Genomic DNA, 15,180 nt, shown 5'->3' with positions numbered 1-15,180 from the left:
ATTTCAACCGGGCCCGTTCTGTGTTGACTGCATGCAAGGCAAACACCTTACCGCTGTGCTATTGCTCCAGGCCATCAGTTTCAAATTCTTAAGTGTGGGGAGACCCTAAGTTTGACCCCAGTACCACATTTCCCAAATCTCCCCACTGTGGGGTATGACTTCTATAAAAGAAAGGGAATGAGATATTGTACAGAGTACCTTTAAATGTGGCTGACTTTGGGTGTAGTCTTAGCATCTTTTTTTTTTTTTTTGGTGGGGGGCACACCCTGTGACACTCAGGAGTTACTCCTGGCTATGTCTCAGAAATCCTTTCTGGCTTGGGGGACCATATGGGACACTGGGGATCGAACTAAGATCCATCCTGGATCGGCCACATGCAAGGCAAACACCCTATCGTTGTGCTATCACTCTGGCCCCTAGTCCCAGCATCTCATATGGTCCTCAAACCATATGGGATGTTCCCAAACTAAAAACAAATAAAAATAAAAAGTAAAACCAAAGTAGAGTTTATGTTTTGTTTTTGATTTGATCACAGGTGATCAGAACTTACTCTAGTCTCTCTGTTCAGGGGTCATTTCTTTCTTTTCTTTTTTTGTTTTTTTTTGGGCCACACCCGGCGGTGCTCAGGGGCTACTCCTGGCTTTCTGCTCAGAAATAGCTCCTGGCAGGCACGGGGGACCATATGGGACACCGGGATTCGAACCAACCACCTAGGTCCTGGATCGGCTGCTTGCAAGGCAAACGCCACTGTGCTATCTCTCCGGGCCCTTCAGGGGTCATTTCTATTAGGCTCAGCCACATAGGGCATTGGGAAGTGAGCTGGAATCAACTGCATATAAGGCAAGAGCCTTACTAGCTGGATTCTCTCTCTCTCTCTGACCTCCCTTTTTTTTTTTTTTTACATTTTATTAAATTTCATTTTAAAATTGAGATTCTATGATTTCCAATACTGTTAATGATGGTTTCTTATGTACATAATTCCAATACCACACCCATCATCAGTATACCCATTTCCTTCTTACAGGGACTTTTTTTTTTTTTTTGCCACACCTAGTGGCCAAGGGCCCAATGGCTATTGAAGTTAAACCTGGATCTCCCAGCCCTCCTGCATGCAAAGCATGTACTTGGCTTATTAATGTCTCAGCCATGCCTTTTTTAGTTTGCTTGGCAGTACCAGGTACTGAGCCAAAGGCGTGTCTCTGTTGCTATGCTATGTTCCTGGCCCATATACCTATTTTTTATTTCTGGGGCCATACCTTGTGCTCAGGAGATGTGAGGTGTTGAAGATCAATCTTTCTTGCATACAAAGAATGTGCCTCAGAAGAGCCCTAAGGAGACACAGGAGATGGGCAGGTTCCTCAGGCAGCCATATTGGGGTACATAGCTTACCATGGGCTTCCAAGGCTGAATATAGGAAACACACATACATACAAGCTAGGTTTTCATATATTGTGTATTAAAAAAATCGTTTAGGGGCCAGAGCAATAGTACAGTAGGTAGGGTGCTTGCTTTGCATTCGGCCGACCCGGGTTTGATATTTGGTATCCATATGGTTCCCTGAGTACTGCCAGGAGTGGTTCCCTAGTGCAGAGTTAGGAGTAGCCTCTGAGCACTTTTGGGTGTAAACCAAAAACAAGTGGTTTGCAGAACCTGTGTTGGACTGGGGCCTCAGCTCCTCTCCAGGTCAGCCACCAGGTGTGGGTGAGTTTCCTTGAGGGCATAGAACATTTGTTCCTTGCAGTTTGGGCTCCAGGATGGTGTCATGCTGAAGAGCTTCCTCATCTTGTTCGCATTGGTGCTCTCTGCCCGCACTTTCTGGTATTCCTCGTCTTTCAGCACTTTCCCATACAGGGCATCCAGTATGGCATCCACGTTGGTCACCCGGTTTATCAGTGCTGTTCGGTGTCTGTCCACAAAGTACACAGCTGTGGGCAAGAGGGAGCAGAGCACATGAGTGATGGTGGGGGCAGGAATCTGAAAACCACACAGTGGTTTTCTGGAGACACTGGGCTGGAGTATAAGCTGGGACCTAGGATATAGCTCAGGGCTCCTCAAACTAAGGCCCAAAGGCCACATGCAACCCGCCAAGGACATTTATCCCGCTGGATTTATCCTGTCCTGCTTAGCTGCCAACTTGTTCCAGAGACCTGGATTGCTTATGTGTGGGGTGTGCTCTGCACTCTCTGACTCCCCTTCTTCTCCCTGTCTCTCAACTCCTCCAGTAGGAGTCCTCAAACTAGGGTCCACCAAAGCAGGCTAGAAATTCTTGCATGATTCCTGGAATCTTGCTATATGCATCCTGGGAACCAGAATTTGGTTCACAGAGATAACCTTCATGGGAAGTAATGACTTCATAGGAAGTAAGGGATCTTTCATTAGTTGAAAAGGATTTTGTTTGCTTTAGGTCTGCAGCTGGTGCTGGGGATTGAAATAGTTCTCATTTAAATACTGGAAAGTTTGTGGACTTTACTTGTTCTTCATTTTACATACTGTATTTGTCCCCATAAGGTAAGTGCAGCGTGCATAGGAATTTGTTCATAGTTTTTTTTTAATTTTTTTATAGTCCAACCATCAAGCGGTCTGAGGGACAGTGCACTGACTGACCCTCTGTTCAAAAAGTTTGAGGACTCCTAATATAGCTGAACGAGTAGAACTCGGTTCCCTTTCCCCGCCCAATCTGGCCTCGAGGATTTTGCTTTGGGAAGGCAGACTGGCTCTGCGAGAGGTGCGGCAGGGTGGGTCCCCAAGGCTAGTGCAGGAGGTCGGGGTGCAAGCCTTACCTTGCCCAGTGTTCCTCTGGGGCTCGGCCGCCTTCGCGGTGGGCTCAGGTTCTGGGGCCGCCCTGGGGTCTGTAAAGAAATCAGCGAAGTGACCCTCTGGCCTTCGCCACCCCAGGTCAGAGCAGAGCGAGAAGCTTCCCTCCCTGAAAGCGGGAGGAGCTTATGAGGTGGCGGGAAGAAAAGGAAGTGGGGGGCCTGGGCGAGGGGCGCTCACCAGCGCTTTGGGTGTTCCGCAGCCGCACCGCCTGCTCCTGCAAGCCCATGTTTTCCAGCACCTGCACCGTGAGCTCCACCCCGTAGCTCTCCGTGTAGGTGCTGACGAGCCTGTCGGTAAGGTCCAGGACGTCCATGCCTTGCAGCTGCCCTCGCGGGATGCGGCCGTAGCCCTCGCGCACCGGAACCGACTGCAGCTTCAGCTTGAATTTCTTGAACTCATCCGAGGTCAGATCCTCCAACTCCTGAAGGATGTTGTCGCGCGCGCTCCCCATGGCTCTGGGGGTTCACGCTGCCACGATTCCTACAGAGCAGGAAGTCAACTCAAGGCGACTCCCCGCCTTTGCCCTCTTGACTCCGCCCCAGAGAAGTGTCTTCTTCCATCCTAGGGTTCCCTCTGCATCTTGGCTCCCACCAAGAGGGAATGGAATTGCGGTGCCCGGTCAATGGTATTATGCACCAGGATTGTGTCCTGGCTTGGTGATACTCTTGGGTGACATATGCGTCCCCAGGCTTGCACCAGCTAGGACAGGCCAGCGGCTAGGGACTTGGTTTATGAATATCAGAATCCTAGAACCCTGAAATCTCCATCTTTCCCTACCTTGAGATGAAGACTAGAGTAGCAATGTGCACTCTTATCTCCCTGAGCCTCAGTTTCTTTATCTGTAAAGTGAATATACTAACATCTGCTCATTCTCTTGCTAAAAATTCCTGCATGAGGGGCCGAAGAGATAGCATGGAGGTAAGGCATTTGCATGCAGAAGGTCGGTGATTCAAATCCCAGCATCCCATATGGTCCCCTGAGCCTGCCAGGAGCTATTTCTGAGAATAGAGTCAGGAGGAACCCCTGAGAGGCGCCAGGTGTGACCCCCTCCCCCCAAAAAATTCCTGCATGATCTAGGCTTCTTGGTATCACCTGGAATCTTGCCATATGCATCCTGGGCACCAGAATTTGGTTCACAGAGATGACCTTCATGGGAAGTAATGATTTTATAGGAAGTAAGAGATCTTTGATTAGTTGAAAAGGTTTTTGTTCGTGTTAGGGCTGCAGCTGGTGTTGGGGATTGAAATTGGCAAGCACCTTAACACTGGTACTATCCAGCTCCAAATCTGGTGGTGCTCAGGGTTACTCTGCATTCCGGAAGTACTCATGGTCCTCTCAGGTGGCCATATGGGTGGGATGCTGGGGACTGAGCCTGGGTCGACTGCATACAGGGCAAGGTCCCTACCCACTGTACTAATTCTCTGGTCCTCAGACAATTTTTTTGAAATAAAAATAAGTTTTATTTGAAAGTACGGAGGAAGAGGAGGGAGTGGTCAGGAAAAAGAGAGTAATGCGATCAAGAGAACACAGTCGTCTCCAAAGTCAGAGAGAGAGCCCTGGTACATGTCCCAGAGTTAAAGTAACAAAGTACAGAAGTGCACATCTCAAGAATGGAAATGTGGGCAGGTACCATGTGCATGGGTTGGCAACACGTGTGCAGCACCAGCACATGGGCCCTGGGAGCACATGTGTGCCTCCAAGAAAAATTTTGACTGGAGAGAAGTCATGATTCCCTGAGAGCTTGTGAGAGAGGGAGAATTGTGAAGTGAGCTATGACAGTGCCCCTTAACACAGCTGGGAAGACTTACTATTTGGCTTCTGGACCATCCCATTCTTGTCTTCTCCACATCCTGCTCTCCCTTCTAGAGTTCCTGCCACACTCAATTCCCAACTGGACCAGCCAGGTTCCCTTACTTCTGCAGACCTTTGCACATGTTGTTAACCTTACTTGGGATCTGTTCACTTTTAGCCTGACAAAGCTCTTCGTTATTTAAATGTATTTATCTTGCATGCAACTGACCTAAGTCTTTCTCTCCAGCACCCCATATGGTCCCTCCCACACCTGCCAGGAATAATTCCTAGCACTACAAGATGTGGCTCAGAAAACAAAACAAAGACAAACCAAAACAAAGCAAACAAACAAACAAACAAAAAAACTCAGAGCTTTTGAAACTAGAGAAATAGCGTATGGGGCACAACTAGTGTGGCCCCAAAACCAAAAAGAGAAAGTTAAATGCCACTTCCAGATTATGCCATCTTCATGACTTTCTTTCTCTTTCTTTCTTTCTTTCTTTCTTTCTTTCTTTCTTTCTTTCTTTCTTTCTTTCTTTCTTTCTTTCTTTCTTTCTTTCTTTCTTTCTTTCTTTCTTTCTTTCTTTCTTTCTTCTTCTTTCTTCCTTCCTTCTTCCTTCCTTCCTTCCTTCCTTCCTTCCTTCCTTCCTTCCTTCCTTCCTTCCTTCCTTCCTTCCTTCCTTCCTTCCTTCCTTCCTTCCTTCCTTCCTTCCTTCCTTCCTTTCTTTCTTTCTTTCTTTTTTTTTTTTGGTTTTTGGGTCACACCCGGCGGTGCTCAGGGGTTACTCCTGGCTGTCTGCTCAGAAATAGCTCCTGACAGGCATGGGGGACCATATGAGACACCGGGATTCGAACCAACCACCTTAGGTCCGGGATCAGCTGCTTGCAAGGCAAACACCGCTGTGCTATCTCTCCGGGCCCATCTTCATGACTTTCATAGCAACTATGACTCAAACTGAACAATGTTTAGCAAATTAACAGTCTGTAAATCATGGCTGTTGAGATCATGCAGCATTCAGAACAGTGCTTTAGAATATGGAGATGCTCATTTGTGGAATCAACAATAAATGAAGGGTTCAAAGATGGAAACCAGCTTCAACAAGCTTCTCAAAAAGGCAGCTTCCGAGAGCTGAGAGACACAGTGTCTCTCTTTTGAGTCCTGACCCTTTATCTGAGCTATTGGAGTTTTTCGTTTTCTCCTCTCAGCTGAGTTTAACAATCATGATTCCCTTTTGAGATGGGATCCTAACACATCCATTAGTTCCTGATGAGATATTCACTTTCCCTCCAGAATGTGAGCTCCATGAGGCAAGGACCATGTCTGGCTTATTACTGGATCCCCAGTGGCCAAAGTGTCTGGCATGTGGTGGCCTGAGCATTTTGCAGGGTAAACGAATGAAGAGTCAGTGCTGCTTCAGTAACCTGAAGGTAGTGGGACCCAGCATCCCTTTTTTGTGCATGTTGCCTTATACAGACTGGGTCCTATTATGCTCCAACATCCTTAACAACCATGGATGGCATTTGTGGTCCCAACAACCAGTATTTCTGGCTCATGATTATAGTGTCTTCACTACTCATAGTCCTCCTAGAATTTCTAGTACATGTGTTGTATTGTGGCCAAAGGGATGCCTCTCCATGCTCTTGAGTCATGTCCAAGTTTGGACTTGGCCTTCTAAGCCCTTGTTAATATAACTGTATCTTTTCTGCTAGTGTCCTTTCTCCTCTTGGTCTGCCTTGGTGAGTTCCTGACTGTCTATCATTAATCAGGAGCCGCTTTTTGTAAAGAACAGAACATTTTTTTTAATATCCCACAAATGAGTACCATTATTTTATGCCTATCTCTGTCCATCTGACTTATTTTGCTCAGCATAACACTCTCCACATCCATCCATCTCTAAGCAAATTTTATGACTTTATTTTTCTTAAAAGCTGTGTAGTATCTCATTGTGTGTACCACAATTTCTTTATCCACTCATCTGTTCTTGGGCACTTGGGTTGTTTCCAGATTCTGACTATTGGGAATAGTGTGGCCAAGAACATAGGTGTGCAGCTTTTCTGGATTGTGTTATTGGGCCCATAGGCTATATTCCCAGTAGTGGTATTGCTGGATTATATAGGAGTTCAGTTTCTAGATTTTTAAAAAAAATTATTTATTTACATTGTAATTTACAAATATTCATATTAAGTTTTAAATATACAGTATTTCAGCACCAGTCCATCATCAGTGCCAATCAATGTTCCCAGAGTCCATCCCATGCCTCCCTATCTGCCCTCCTTCCAGCTACCATCATAACAGGTACCTTTAAAGTTGATAGTTAAAGTTTGGTTCTCATGATTTCATTGTTGTTTACTCTACAGGTTGGATATTTAGTCCTGTTCTTTTTTTTTTTTTTTTTTTTGGGCCACACCTGGCAGTGCTCAGGGGTACTCCTGGCTGTCTGCTCAGAAATAGCTCCTGGCAGGCACGGGGACCATATGGGATGCCGGGATTCAAACCAACCACCTTTGGTCCTGGATTGGCTGCTTGCAAGGCAAACGCCGCTGTGCTATTTCTCCGGGCCCTGTTCTTTTTTTCTTAAAAAATAATTTCTTGGACCCGGAGAGATAGCACAGCGGCGTTTGCCTTGCAAGCAGCCGATCCAGGACCAAAGGTGGTTGGTTCGAATCCCAGTGTCCCATATGGTCCCCCGTGCCTGCCAGGAGCTATTTCTGAGCAGACAGCCAGGAGTAACCCCTGAGCACCGCTGGGTGTGACCCAAAAACTAAAAAAAAAAAAAAAAAAAAATTTCTTTATTTGAGCATCATGGATACAAACATGTTTGTAGTTGGGTTTCAGTCATAAAATGTACACTCCCTCTTCATTAGTGCAACTTTCCCACCACCAATGTCCCCCATTTTCCTCCTCTCCCACCCTCTGCCTGTCTTAGAGACAGGCATTCTATTTCTCTCACTATCATTGTCATGGTAGTTATTGGTATTGTTATTTCTCTAACTGTGCTTACCACTTTTTGTGGTAAGCTTCATACCATGCTCTGGTCCTTCTAGCCCTTATCTCTATTGTCTCTGAGTATTATTACCATACTGTCTTTTATTTTTCTTAAATACCACAGATGAATGAAACTATTCTATGTCTATCTTTCTCCCTCTGACTTATTTCATTCAGCATAATAATTTCCATGTTATCCATATATAGTAAAATTTCATGACTTCATTTTTAATATAATTTTTTTTAATTATAGTGGCTTACATATCATTCACAGTAATATTCCAGGTACATATTTACATTGAATCAGGGGAATTCCCACCACCAAATTGTCCTCCCACAACCACTCCCATCCTGCCTCCCATATCCTCCACTCCTCCCCCCCCCCCCAGGCTGCTAGAATGCGTGGTCCCTTCTGTGTCTAGTTTATTACTTAGTGGTCTTATAACTGTTTGGTCTTGGTGCCTCCATTACTGCCCCCTCTAATTGGGAGGTGGGACTAGAAAGTTCAAGTTATGTGGTTTTGTTTGAGGAAGAGAAAAGCAATATAATGGGGTAAAAATTGACTACGCCGACTATGGGCAGAGTCATTCTAGAGGCTCTCATCCTTGGTTTGAGGGACAAAGGGGAAAAAAAGAAGGTGAAACACCACAACAGTTCAAAAAGAGGAATCAAATAAGATATCCAGTGTGCACTGCAGCAATAAAAATATGCACCACATAGTTGCCATGGTCGTGAGATAGGAAATATGACAAGGCGCAAAGAGGAAGAAGAGAAAAGAAGAAAGAAAAAGTAAATATGTAAATAAAATAAATGGACAACTACTTCAATATCTACCACAAAACAAAGAAACCGAAAAAAACTAGATAAAAAATAATAAAAAATAAGAAAACATGACTTCATTTTTTTTTTTTTTTTTGGGTTACACCTGGTGGTGCTCAGGGGTTACTCCTGGCTGTCTGCTCAGAAATAGCTCCTGGCAGGCACAGGGGACCATATGGGACACCGGGATTCGAACCAACCACCTTTGGTCCTGGATCGGCTGCTTGCAACGCAAACACCGCTGTGCTATCTCTCCGGGCCCACATGTGTGCCTTTTCAGCTGAGTTTCTCCTTGGTAAAGCTTTGGCTTTCCACTTTCCTGGTCAGACTAGTGACAGCATATGCTATCTCTTTATGAATCAGGCTTCTATAATGAGTAAACCTGATTACATGTCTCCATTTCTGCTTGTGATTAACTTCTATTTCAGTGCATCATGGTATGAGAAGGTAGTTGATACAATTTCTATCCTCTTGGATTTTATGGAGGTATGATATTTGACACCACATGTGGTCTCTCTTGGAGAATGTCCCATGTGCATTGTAGAAGAATGCTTATTCTGCTTTTTGGGGGATGAAGAGTCATATCTATGTATTTATCATTCTACTTACCTACCCCTCTACTACATACCACTCTACCTACCTACCTACCTACCTACTTACCTACCTACCTACCTACTTACCTATTCTATTAAACCCCTCTCTTCCATGTCTTCCTTCAAAGCCAGAATTTCCTTGCTGAATTTAATCTAGTTGAGGTGACAGAGTGCTGTTGAAGTCTCCAGTTACTGTTGTGCTGCCATCAATGTCTTCCTTCAAGTCTCTTAGTAGCTATTTTATATATGTTGTTGGTCCCTCATCAGGTGCACATATGTGTAGAATTGTGAGTTTTCCCTGGCATATATATATTGATAATCAAGAAATGAGTCTTTATGTCTCATAACCTTTTAGAGTCTGAAGTCATGTTGTTTGAAACTAGAATGACCATCCTGGCCTTTTTGAGGGAGTTATTTGTTTAAATAATTATCTCAAATAATTTTGTTCCAGCCTTTGACTTGGGCCTCTGTTTGCCCTGACTATTCAAATGTAGTTCCTGCAGGTAGCAGAATGTTGGGCTCAATTTTCTAATTCATCTACCACACTGTATCTCTCTTTATCTCTCTTTTTAAAGCTATTGCTTGATTGGTTTTTGGGTTACACCTGACACTCAGGGGTTATTCTTTACTCTGTGCTCAGAAATAGCTCCTGGCAGTCTTGGGGAACCATATAGGATGCCAGGAGTTGAACCCCGGTCTGTCCCGGGTCAGCTGCATGCAAGGCAAATGGCCTGCCACTGTGCTATCTCTTCAGCCCCTGTATCTCTTAATTGGTACATTTCACCCATTGACATTAAGAGAAATTATTGTCATGGAGGTTTGTGCCATCTTTCTCTAGGAGTGAGGTGTATTTGTGGGATTTATCTTATCTTAAAGTAGTTCCTGTAATCTTTCTTGTAAAGATGGTTTTGAGTCTATAAAATTTCTTAGCTATGCTTATCCATGAAGTTGTATATCCTTCTTTCAAATCTGAATGAGAGTCTAGCTGGGTGAAGAATTCTTGGTGAGGCATTCATTTTATTTAGTTTTTTTCACTAAAGCACATGATAGTATTTGGGCTTGAAGGTTTTTGCTTGGTAAATAGGCTATATGTAATTTCTCATTGACCTTGCTGCATTCAATATTCTTTTTTTTTAATTTGGTTTTTCTGCCACACCCAGTGATGCTTAGAAATCTGGCTATGCGCTCAGAAATCACTCCTGGCTTGGGGGACCATATGGGATGCTGGGGGATCGAACCGTGGTCTGTCCTAGGCTAACGCGGGCAAGGCAGATGCTTTACTGCTTGTGCCACTACTCTGGCCCTGCATTCAATATTCTATTTGCTATGATTTTCATGATTTTGATCAGGATATGTCTTGGAGTATTTTTATTTTTAATTTAATTTTTATTTATTTAGCCACACCAAGTAGTGCTCGGTGGTTCTCTTCTCAAGATTTACATCTGGAGGTACTTGGGGGAACATATGGGATATTAGGGATCAAACTTGGCTTGGCCGCATGCAAGGCAAATACCCTACCCATTGTACTATCATTCTGCCCCAGTACTTTTATTTGGATTTGCTCTTTATTTAAATGGAAAAAAAAATTTTTTTTTTTAGTTTTTAGGTCATACTGGCAATGCTCAGGGGTTACTCCTGGCTCTGTGCTCAGAAATTGCTCCTGGCAGGCAAGGGGGACCATATGGGATGCCGGGATTCAAACCACCATTGGTCCTCGGTCAGCTGCTTGCAAGTCAAGAGCCTTACCTCTGTGCTATCTCTCTGCCCCGAAAAAAAAAAATTTTTTTTTTTGGTGTGTGCCATATGTAGCAGTGTTCCGCAGTTATTTCTGGCTTTGCACTCAGAAATTACTCCTGACAGGCTCAGGTGATCATATGGATGCCAGGATTGAACCCAGGTTGGCCACATGCAGGGCAAATTCCCTACCTGCTGTGCTATCATTCCGGCCCAAGGCAGAAACTTTTTAAAAAAATAAAAGCACTTACTACTTGCCTGACCTATTCAAAGCACTACACAAGAATTCTTAATCACTTATAACCTCATAGCTTTATTTCATAACTTCACAACAACATGACCAATGTTCTTGTGGTACAAAGATGCCAACAGGCACAGAGAATAATTGACTTGCCCAAGTTTTGGCAGGTAGTCCTGTTCTTGCTGGTCTCAGAAGGCTGAGACTATCTGGCTTTAGCAATCACAGAATTACTTTGGGTGGGGGTAGGTACACCCAGGAAGAATCTTACTACCACCAACGGCTCTGGCTTTAATCCAGAGTACAAGGGTGGGCCTGAGATGAGATCCAGAGTTTTTTTTTTTTTTTCTTGCCAGGGTTCAAAGCTCAGTTCTCTGAACACTTCACCTAGCATAAGAGTCTAGGGAGAGGGGATTACCATTCCATTACCCTGAGCCTGCCAGGAGCGATTTCTGAGCACAGAGCAGGAGGAACACCTGAGCACAGCTGTGTGTGGCCTAAAAAAAATAGAAAAGTTTCTGCCTCTTAGCTCTTCCTAGCAGATTACAGTTTACATGCTGTATTATTAATTTACTGAAATAGTGAAAAAATTACAAATATTACCACAATTTGAATTTTTCTATAGATCTGGCATTTTTGTAAGAGCACTACATAAATGACCTTGTTGAATTTTTTTTTTTTTTTTTGGTTTTTGGTTTTCGGTTTTTGGGTCACACCCGGCTCAGGGGTTACTCCTGGCTCTATGCTCAGAAATCGCCCCTGGCAGGCACAGGGTACCATATGGGATGCCGGGATTCGAAACACCGTCCTTCTGCATGAAAGGCAAACCCCTTACCTCCATGTTATCTCCGGCCCCATAATTTTTTTTTTTTTTTTTTTGGTGTTTGGGCCACACCCAGTGGTGCTCAGGGGTTACTCCTGGCTATTTGCTCAGAAATAGCTCCCGACAGGCACGGGGACCATGTGGGACACCTAGATTTGAACCAACCACCTTAGGTCCTGGATTGGCTGCTTGCAAGGCAAACACCACTGTGCTATCTCTCCAGCTCCTCCTTGTTGAATCTTTTTAACAATTCAATCCTGATATGATTCCCAGTTTTCAAGTGAAAAGATTCGGAAAGAGTACAGTTAGGAGTTGAACTCAGTGCCATCACTGCTGTCTGAGCCCTAGTTACTATGTACTGGTCCCAGAGGACAACCAGTTTTATCCTTGTAATAAATCCACAGGATGTTCTCATCACTCCACTCTATATTGTAGTTGGAGATCCTGAAGCCAGGAATATAGGAGACGATCCCATCAGCTCAGCTGCAGTTTGGAACTTGCTTTGGCATTGGCCCTATTGAGGAATCTCTGGTTTCGCTGCATTTATTCCTTATAGGAACTCTCACCACCCCTGGAACCTATCATTTCAGCTTTGGGAAATTCTCTGTAGGGAAGCTGAAATCTGTTTCCTTTGAGCTTTGTGTCCCCCAGGAACATGCTGGGTCTTGACAATAACATATTGCATATTTTCTCATACCTGAACATGGTTCCTGGATCCTTATAGACACTCACTCCTACTGAACGAAACTTTGGCCCCAGTGGAAGTAATGGAAATACCAGGTGAGCTCTACATTTTGGGGGTTGAGTTGTTTTTTTTGTTTTTTGTTTTTTTTTGTTTTTTGGGCCACACCCGTTTGACGCTCAGGGGTTACTCCTGGCTATGTGCTCAGAAATCGCCCCTGGCTTGGGGGGACCATATGGGACGCTGGGGGATCGAACTGTGGTCCGTTCCTTGGCTAGCGCTTGTAAGGCAGACACCTTACCTCTAGCACCACCTTCCCGGCCCCATGGGGTTGAGTTGTTGAGCCAAAGTGAAGTGGAGTGTGGTTTCAGATAAAGACCCCAGATATGCTGTCTCCCTACTACCCTCACTGCCAATTTGCTAACTAAAGTTCAAGTTTGATCTATCAAAAAAGGGAATGAATGGGGTCTTTTTGGAACCATTAAAAAAGGGGAGATAGTTCAAAGGACTGGAGAACATACCTGAATATGTTAGTCCCCAAGCTTGACTCCCAGCATAACCTGGGATAGCACATGGTGGCCCTTGAGCCCACTGTTGGAATGGGCCTGGGTCTACTGAGGATTGTTTGAGAGGCCTTCTCCTCCCAATTTAAAATGATTGGGTGGAAATTAGAATTTTAGACATGAAGAGAGTGGAGAAGGGGCCAGGAAGATAGTTCAATAAACTGGAGTGCATGCCTGCAGGTACCATGCCCTAGGCTCAGTCCATGGTTTTCTAAACTTTGATTAATATAGCCCTGGTGGTTCTCAGCACTCTGGGGAGGAGGCCTCCAATAAATAAAAATACAGATTTCTTGGATTTTGTGGGATTTTTGTGGGACTCCCTAACTCCCTGATACCCTTCAAGTACTGGTTTGGGTTATTTTGGTGCTTATTTGCTCTGAGACTAACAGACTGAAGAAGTGAGGTCTGTAATAAGTCTATCTGGAACTTGGAATACCTGATGTGAATATTTGGGATAAAATGAGGTTAGTATTAAACCAAAGATAGAGGTAAAGAGAGTCTAATGGGAGAGATTAAGATACTGACATAGGGGCTATAGAAGTGGTGCAAGCAGTAGGGCATTTGCCTTGCATGCGCTAACCTAGAACTGACCGTGGTTTGATCCCCCGGCATCCCATATGGTCCCCCAAGCGAGGAGCGATTTCTGAGCACATAGCCAGGAGTAAACCCTGAATGTTATCGGGTGTTCCCCCCCCCAAAAAAAAAGATACTGACATAGAAGAGAAACTCTGAGAGTGCTCAGAAAGAAGAGAGCATATCTACTCAAAGGTGGAGATGAGGGAGAAGTCACATACAGGGCCAAGCAAGCTAGTGTTTAGCTCATTTTTGTTTGTTTGTTTCATTACAAACCTATGAGACTGGCTATGTGCCACATACTGCATCCTATATTAGAAATTAAAATTAAAATTAAAATTACATCAGTAATCTTTTATGTTCTTACAGGAGGGCAAACACCACCAGATAGGTTTGAATGTCAAATAGTGTTATGGAGGGAAAAATGCAGGGATAGGAGATTTTAGTTTCAATCTGGAAGTTAGGAAGGTCCCACTGAAAAGATGATGTTAAAAAAAGAAGAAAGAGGGGCCAGCATGGTGGCGCAATTGATAAGGTGTCTGCCTTGTGCATACTAGCCTAGGATGGACCACAGTTCGATTCCCGGGAGTCCCATATGGTTCTCTAAGCTAGGAGCGATTTCTGAGCACATAGCCAGGAGAAGCCCCTGAGTGTCACCAGGTGTGGCCAAAAAACTAAAAAAAAAAAAAAAAAAAAAAAGAAAGAAAGAAGGAAGGAAAGAGAAGGAGAAAAAGAAAGAAAGAAAAGAAAGAAGGGAGGAAAAAAAAGAAAAGGTGATGTTTTTAGAGAAAATGTGGGGAGCAGAGAAGAGTCTGGGCTGAGTGTGTCCTAGGAAGAGTGATGGCAAGTGCAAAGGTGCAAAGGCCAAGGCTGGAGTTAGAGGGATGAAGGGCAGCCCAGAGGCTGAATGAGGTGAGATCAGACAAGGTCTTGCCCAGAGAGGACATTGGTGTTTATTCTGAAGAAATGTAACCAGATTTAGCATGAGAAGGCCTGGGGTTCCCAGGATTGAATAGAATTTTGCAGGATCTGTGGGTGGTTGTGTGCCTATTTAGCTGTGACCCTTTGCGCTGGGCTCATGCTGAATTCAGGAGAGAAGTTGTCCCTTCAGTTCTGGAGGCAACAAGGCCTTCAGGGTGGGGTAAAGGCCTGCTCTGGTGCAGGAGAAAATGCTGTCTGTGTAGCTGTGACAGGTCTTAAACTTGGAGAAGAAATGGGTGACAAACAGGGGACTGGCCACATGTCAGGAGAAAAGAGAGACAGGTGTGGGTGGAGAAGCAAGAAAGGGTTCCTCTTAGTCCTGTTTCTCTTAGCTATGGAGTAAAGAATCCTGTCTCTATTGGCTCTGGGATGGACAGAGAATGGGACAGTTGGATGGGCCAAGACAGGTGGTCTTGACATCTTGTTGGCTGACCATTGTCTCATTTTTAGAAACTGGCTTCCAGAAGTGACTGATGGGAAAGGTGGCTGCTAAATATAGTCCTGGGCCAGGGCAGGTCTGGGAGGGTCTGCCCACTGGTCACTGTGAGCTCATTGTCCATTAGGGTTCACTATTAACGGC

General features: G+C 44.6%; 1 protein-coding gene across 1 annotated transcript; it reads right to left on the bottom strand.

The window, feature by feature from the left end:
- Window positions 1–1,535: 1,535 nt before the first annotated feature.
- On the bottom strand, window positions 1,536–3,268 carry PYCARD (PYD and CARD domain containing). Its single transcript, XM_049789231.1, has 2 exons — window positions 2,953–3,268; window positions 1,536–1,925 (listed from the first exon to the last, which is right to left on the bottom strand). The coding sequence occupies exons 1-2, from the start codon at window positions 3,266–3,268 to the stop codon at window positions 1,669–1,671; spliced, it is 573 nt and encodes a 190-aa protein (XP_049645188.1). The 3' UTR covers window positions 1,536–1,668.
- Window positions 3,269–15,180: the final 11,912 nt, after the last annotated feature.

Source organism: Suncus etruscus, chromosome 15, assembly GCF_024139225.1.
Source record: "Suncus etruscus isolate mSunEtr1 chromosome 15, mSunEtr1.pri.cur, whole genome shotgun sequence".
NCBI lineage: Eukaryota > Metazoa > Chordata > Mammalia > Eulipotyphla > Soricidae > Suncus > Suncus etruscus.
The sequence above is the reverse complement of the archived record's forward strand: the minus strand, read 5'-3'. Positions and strand labels throughout refer to the sequence as shown.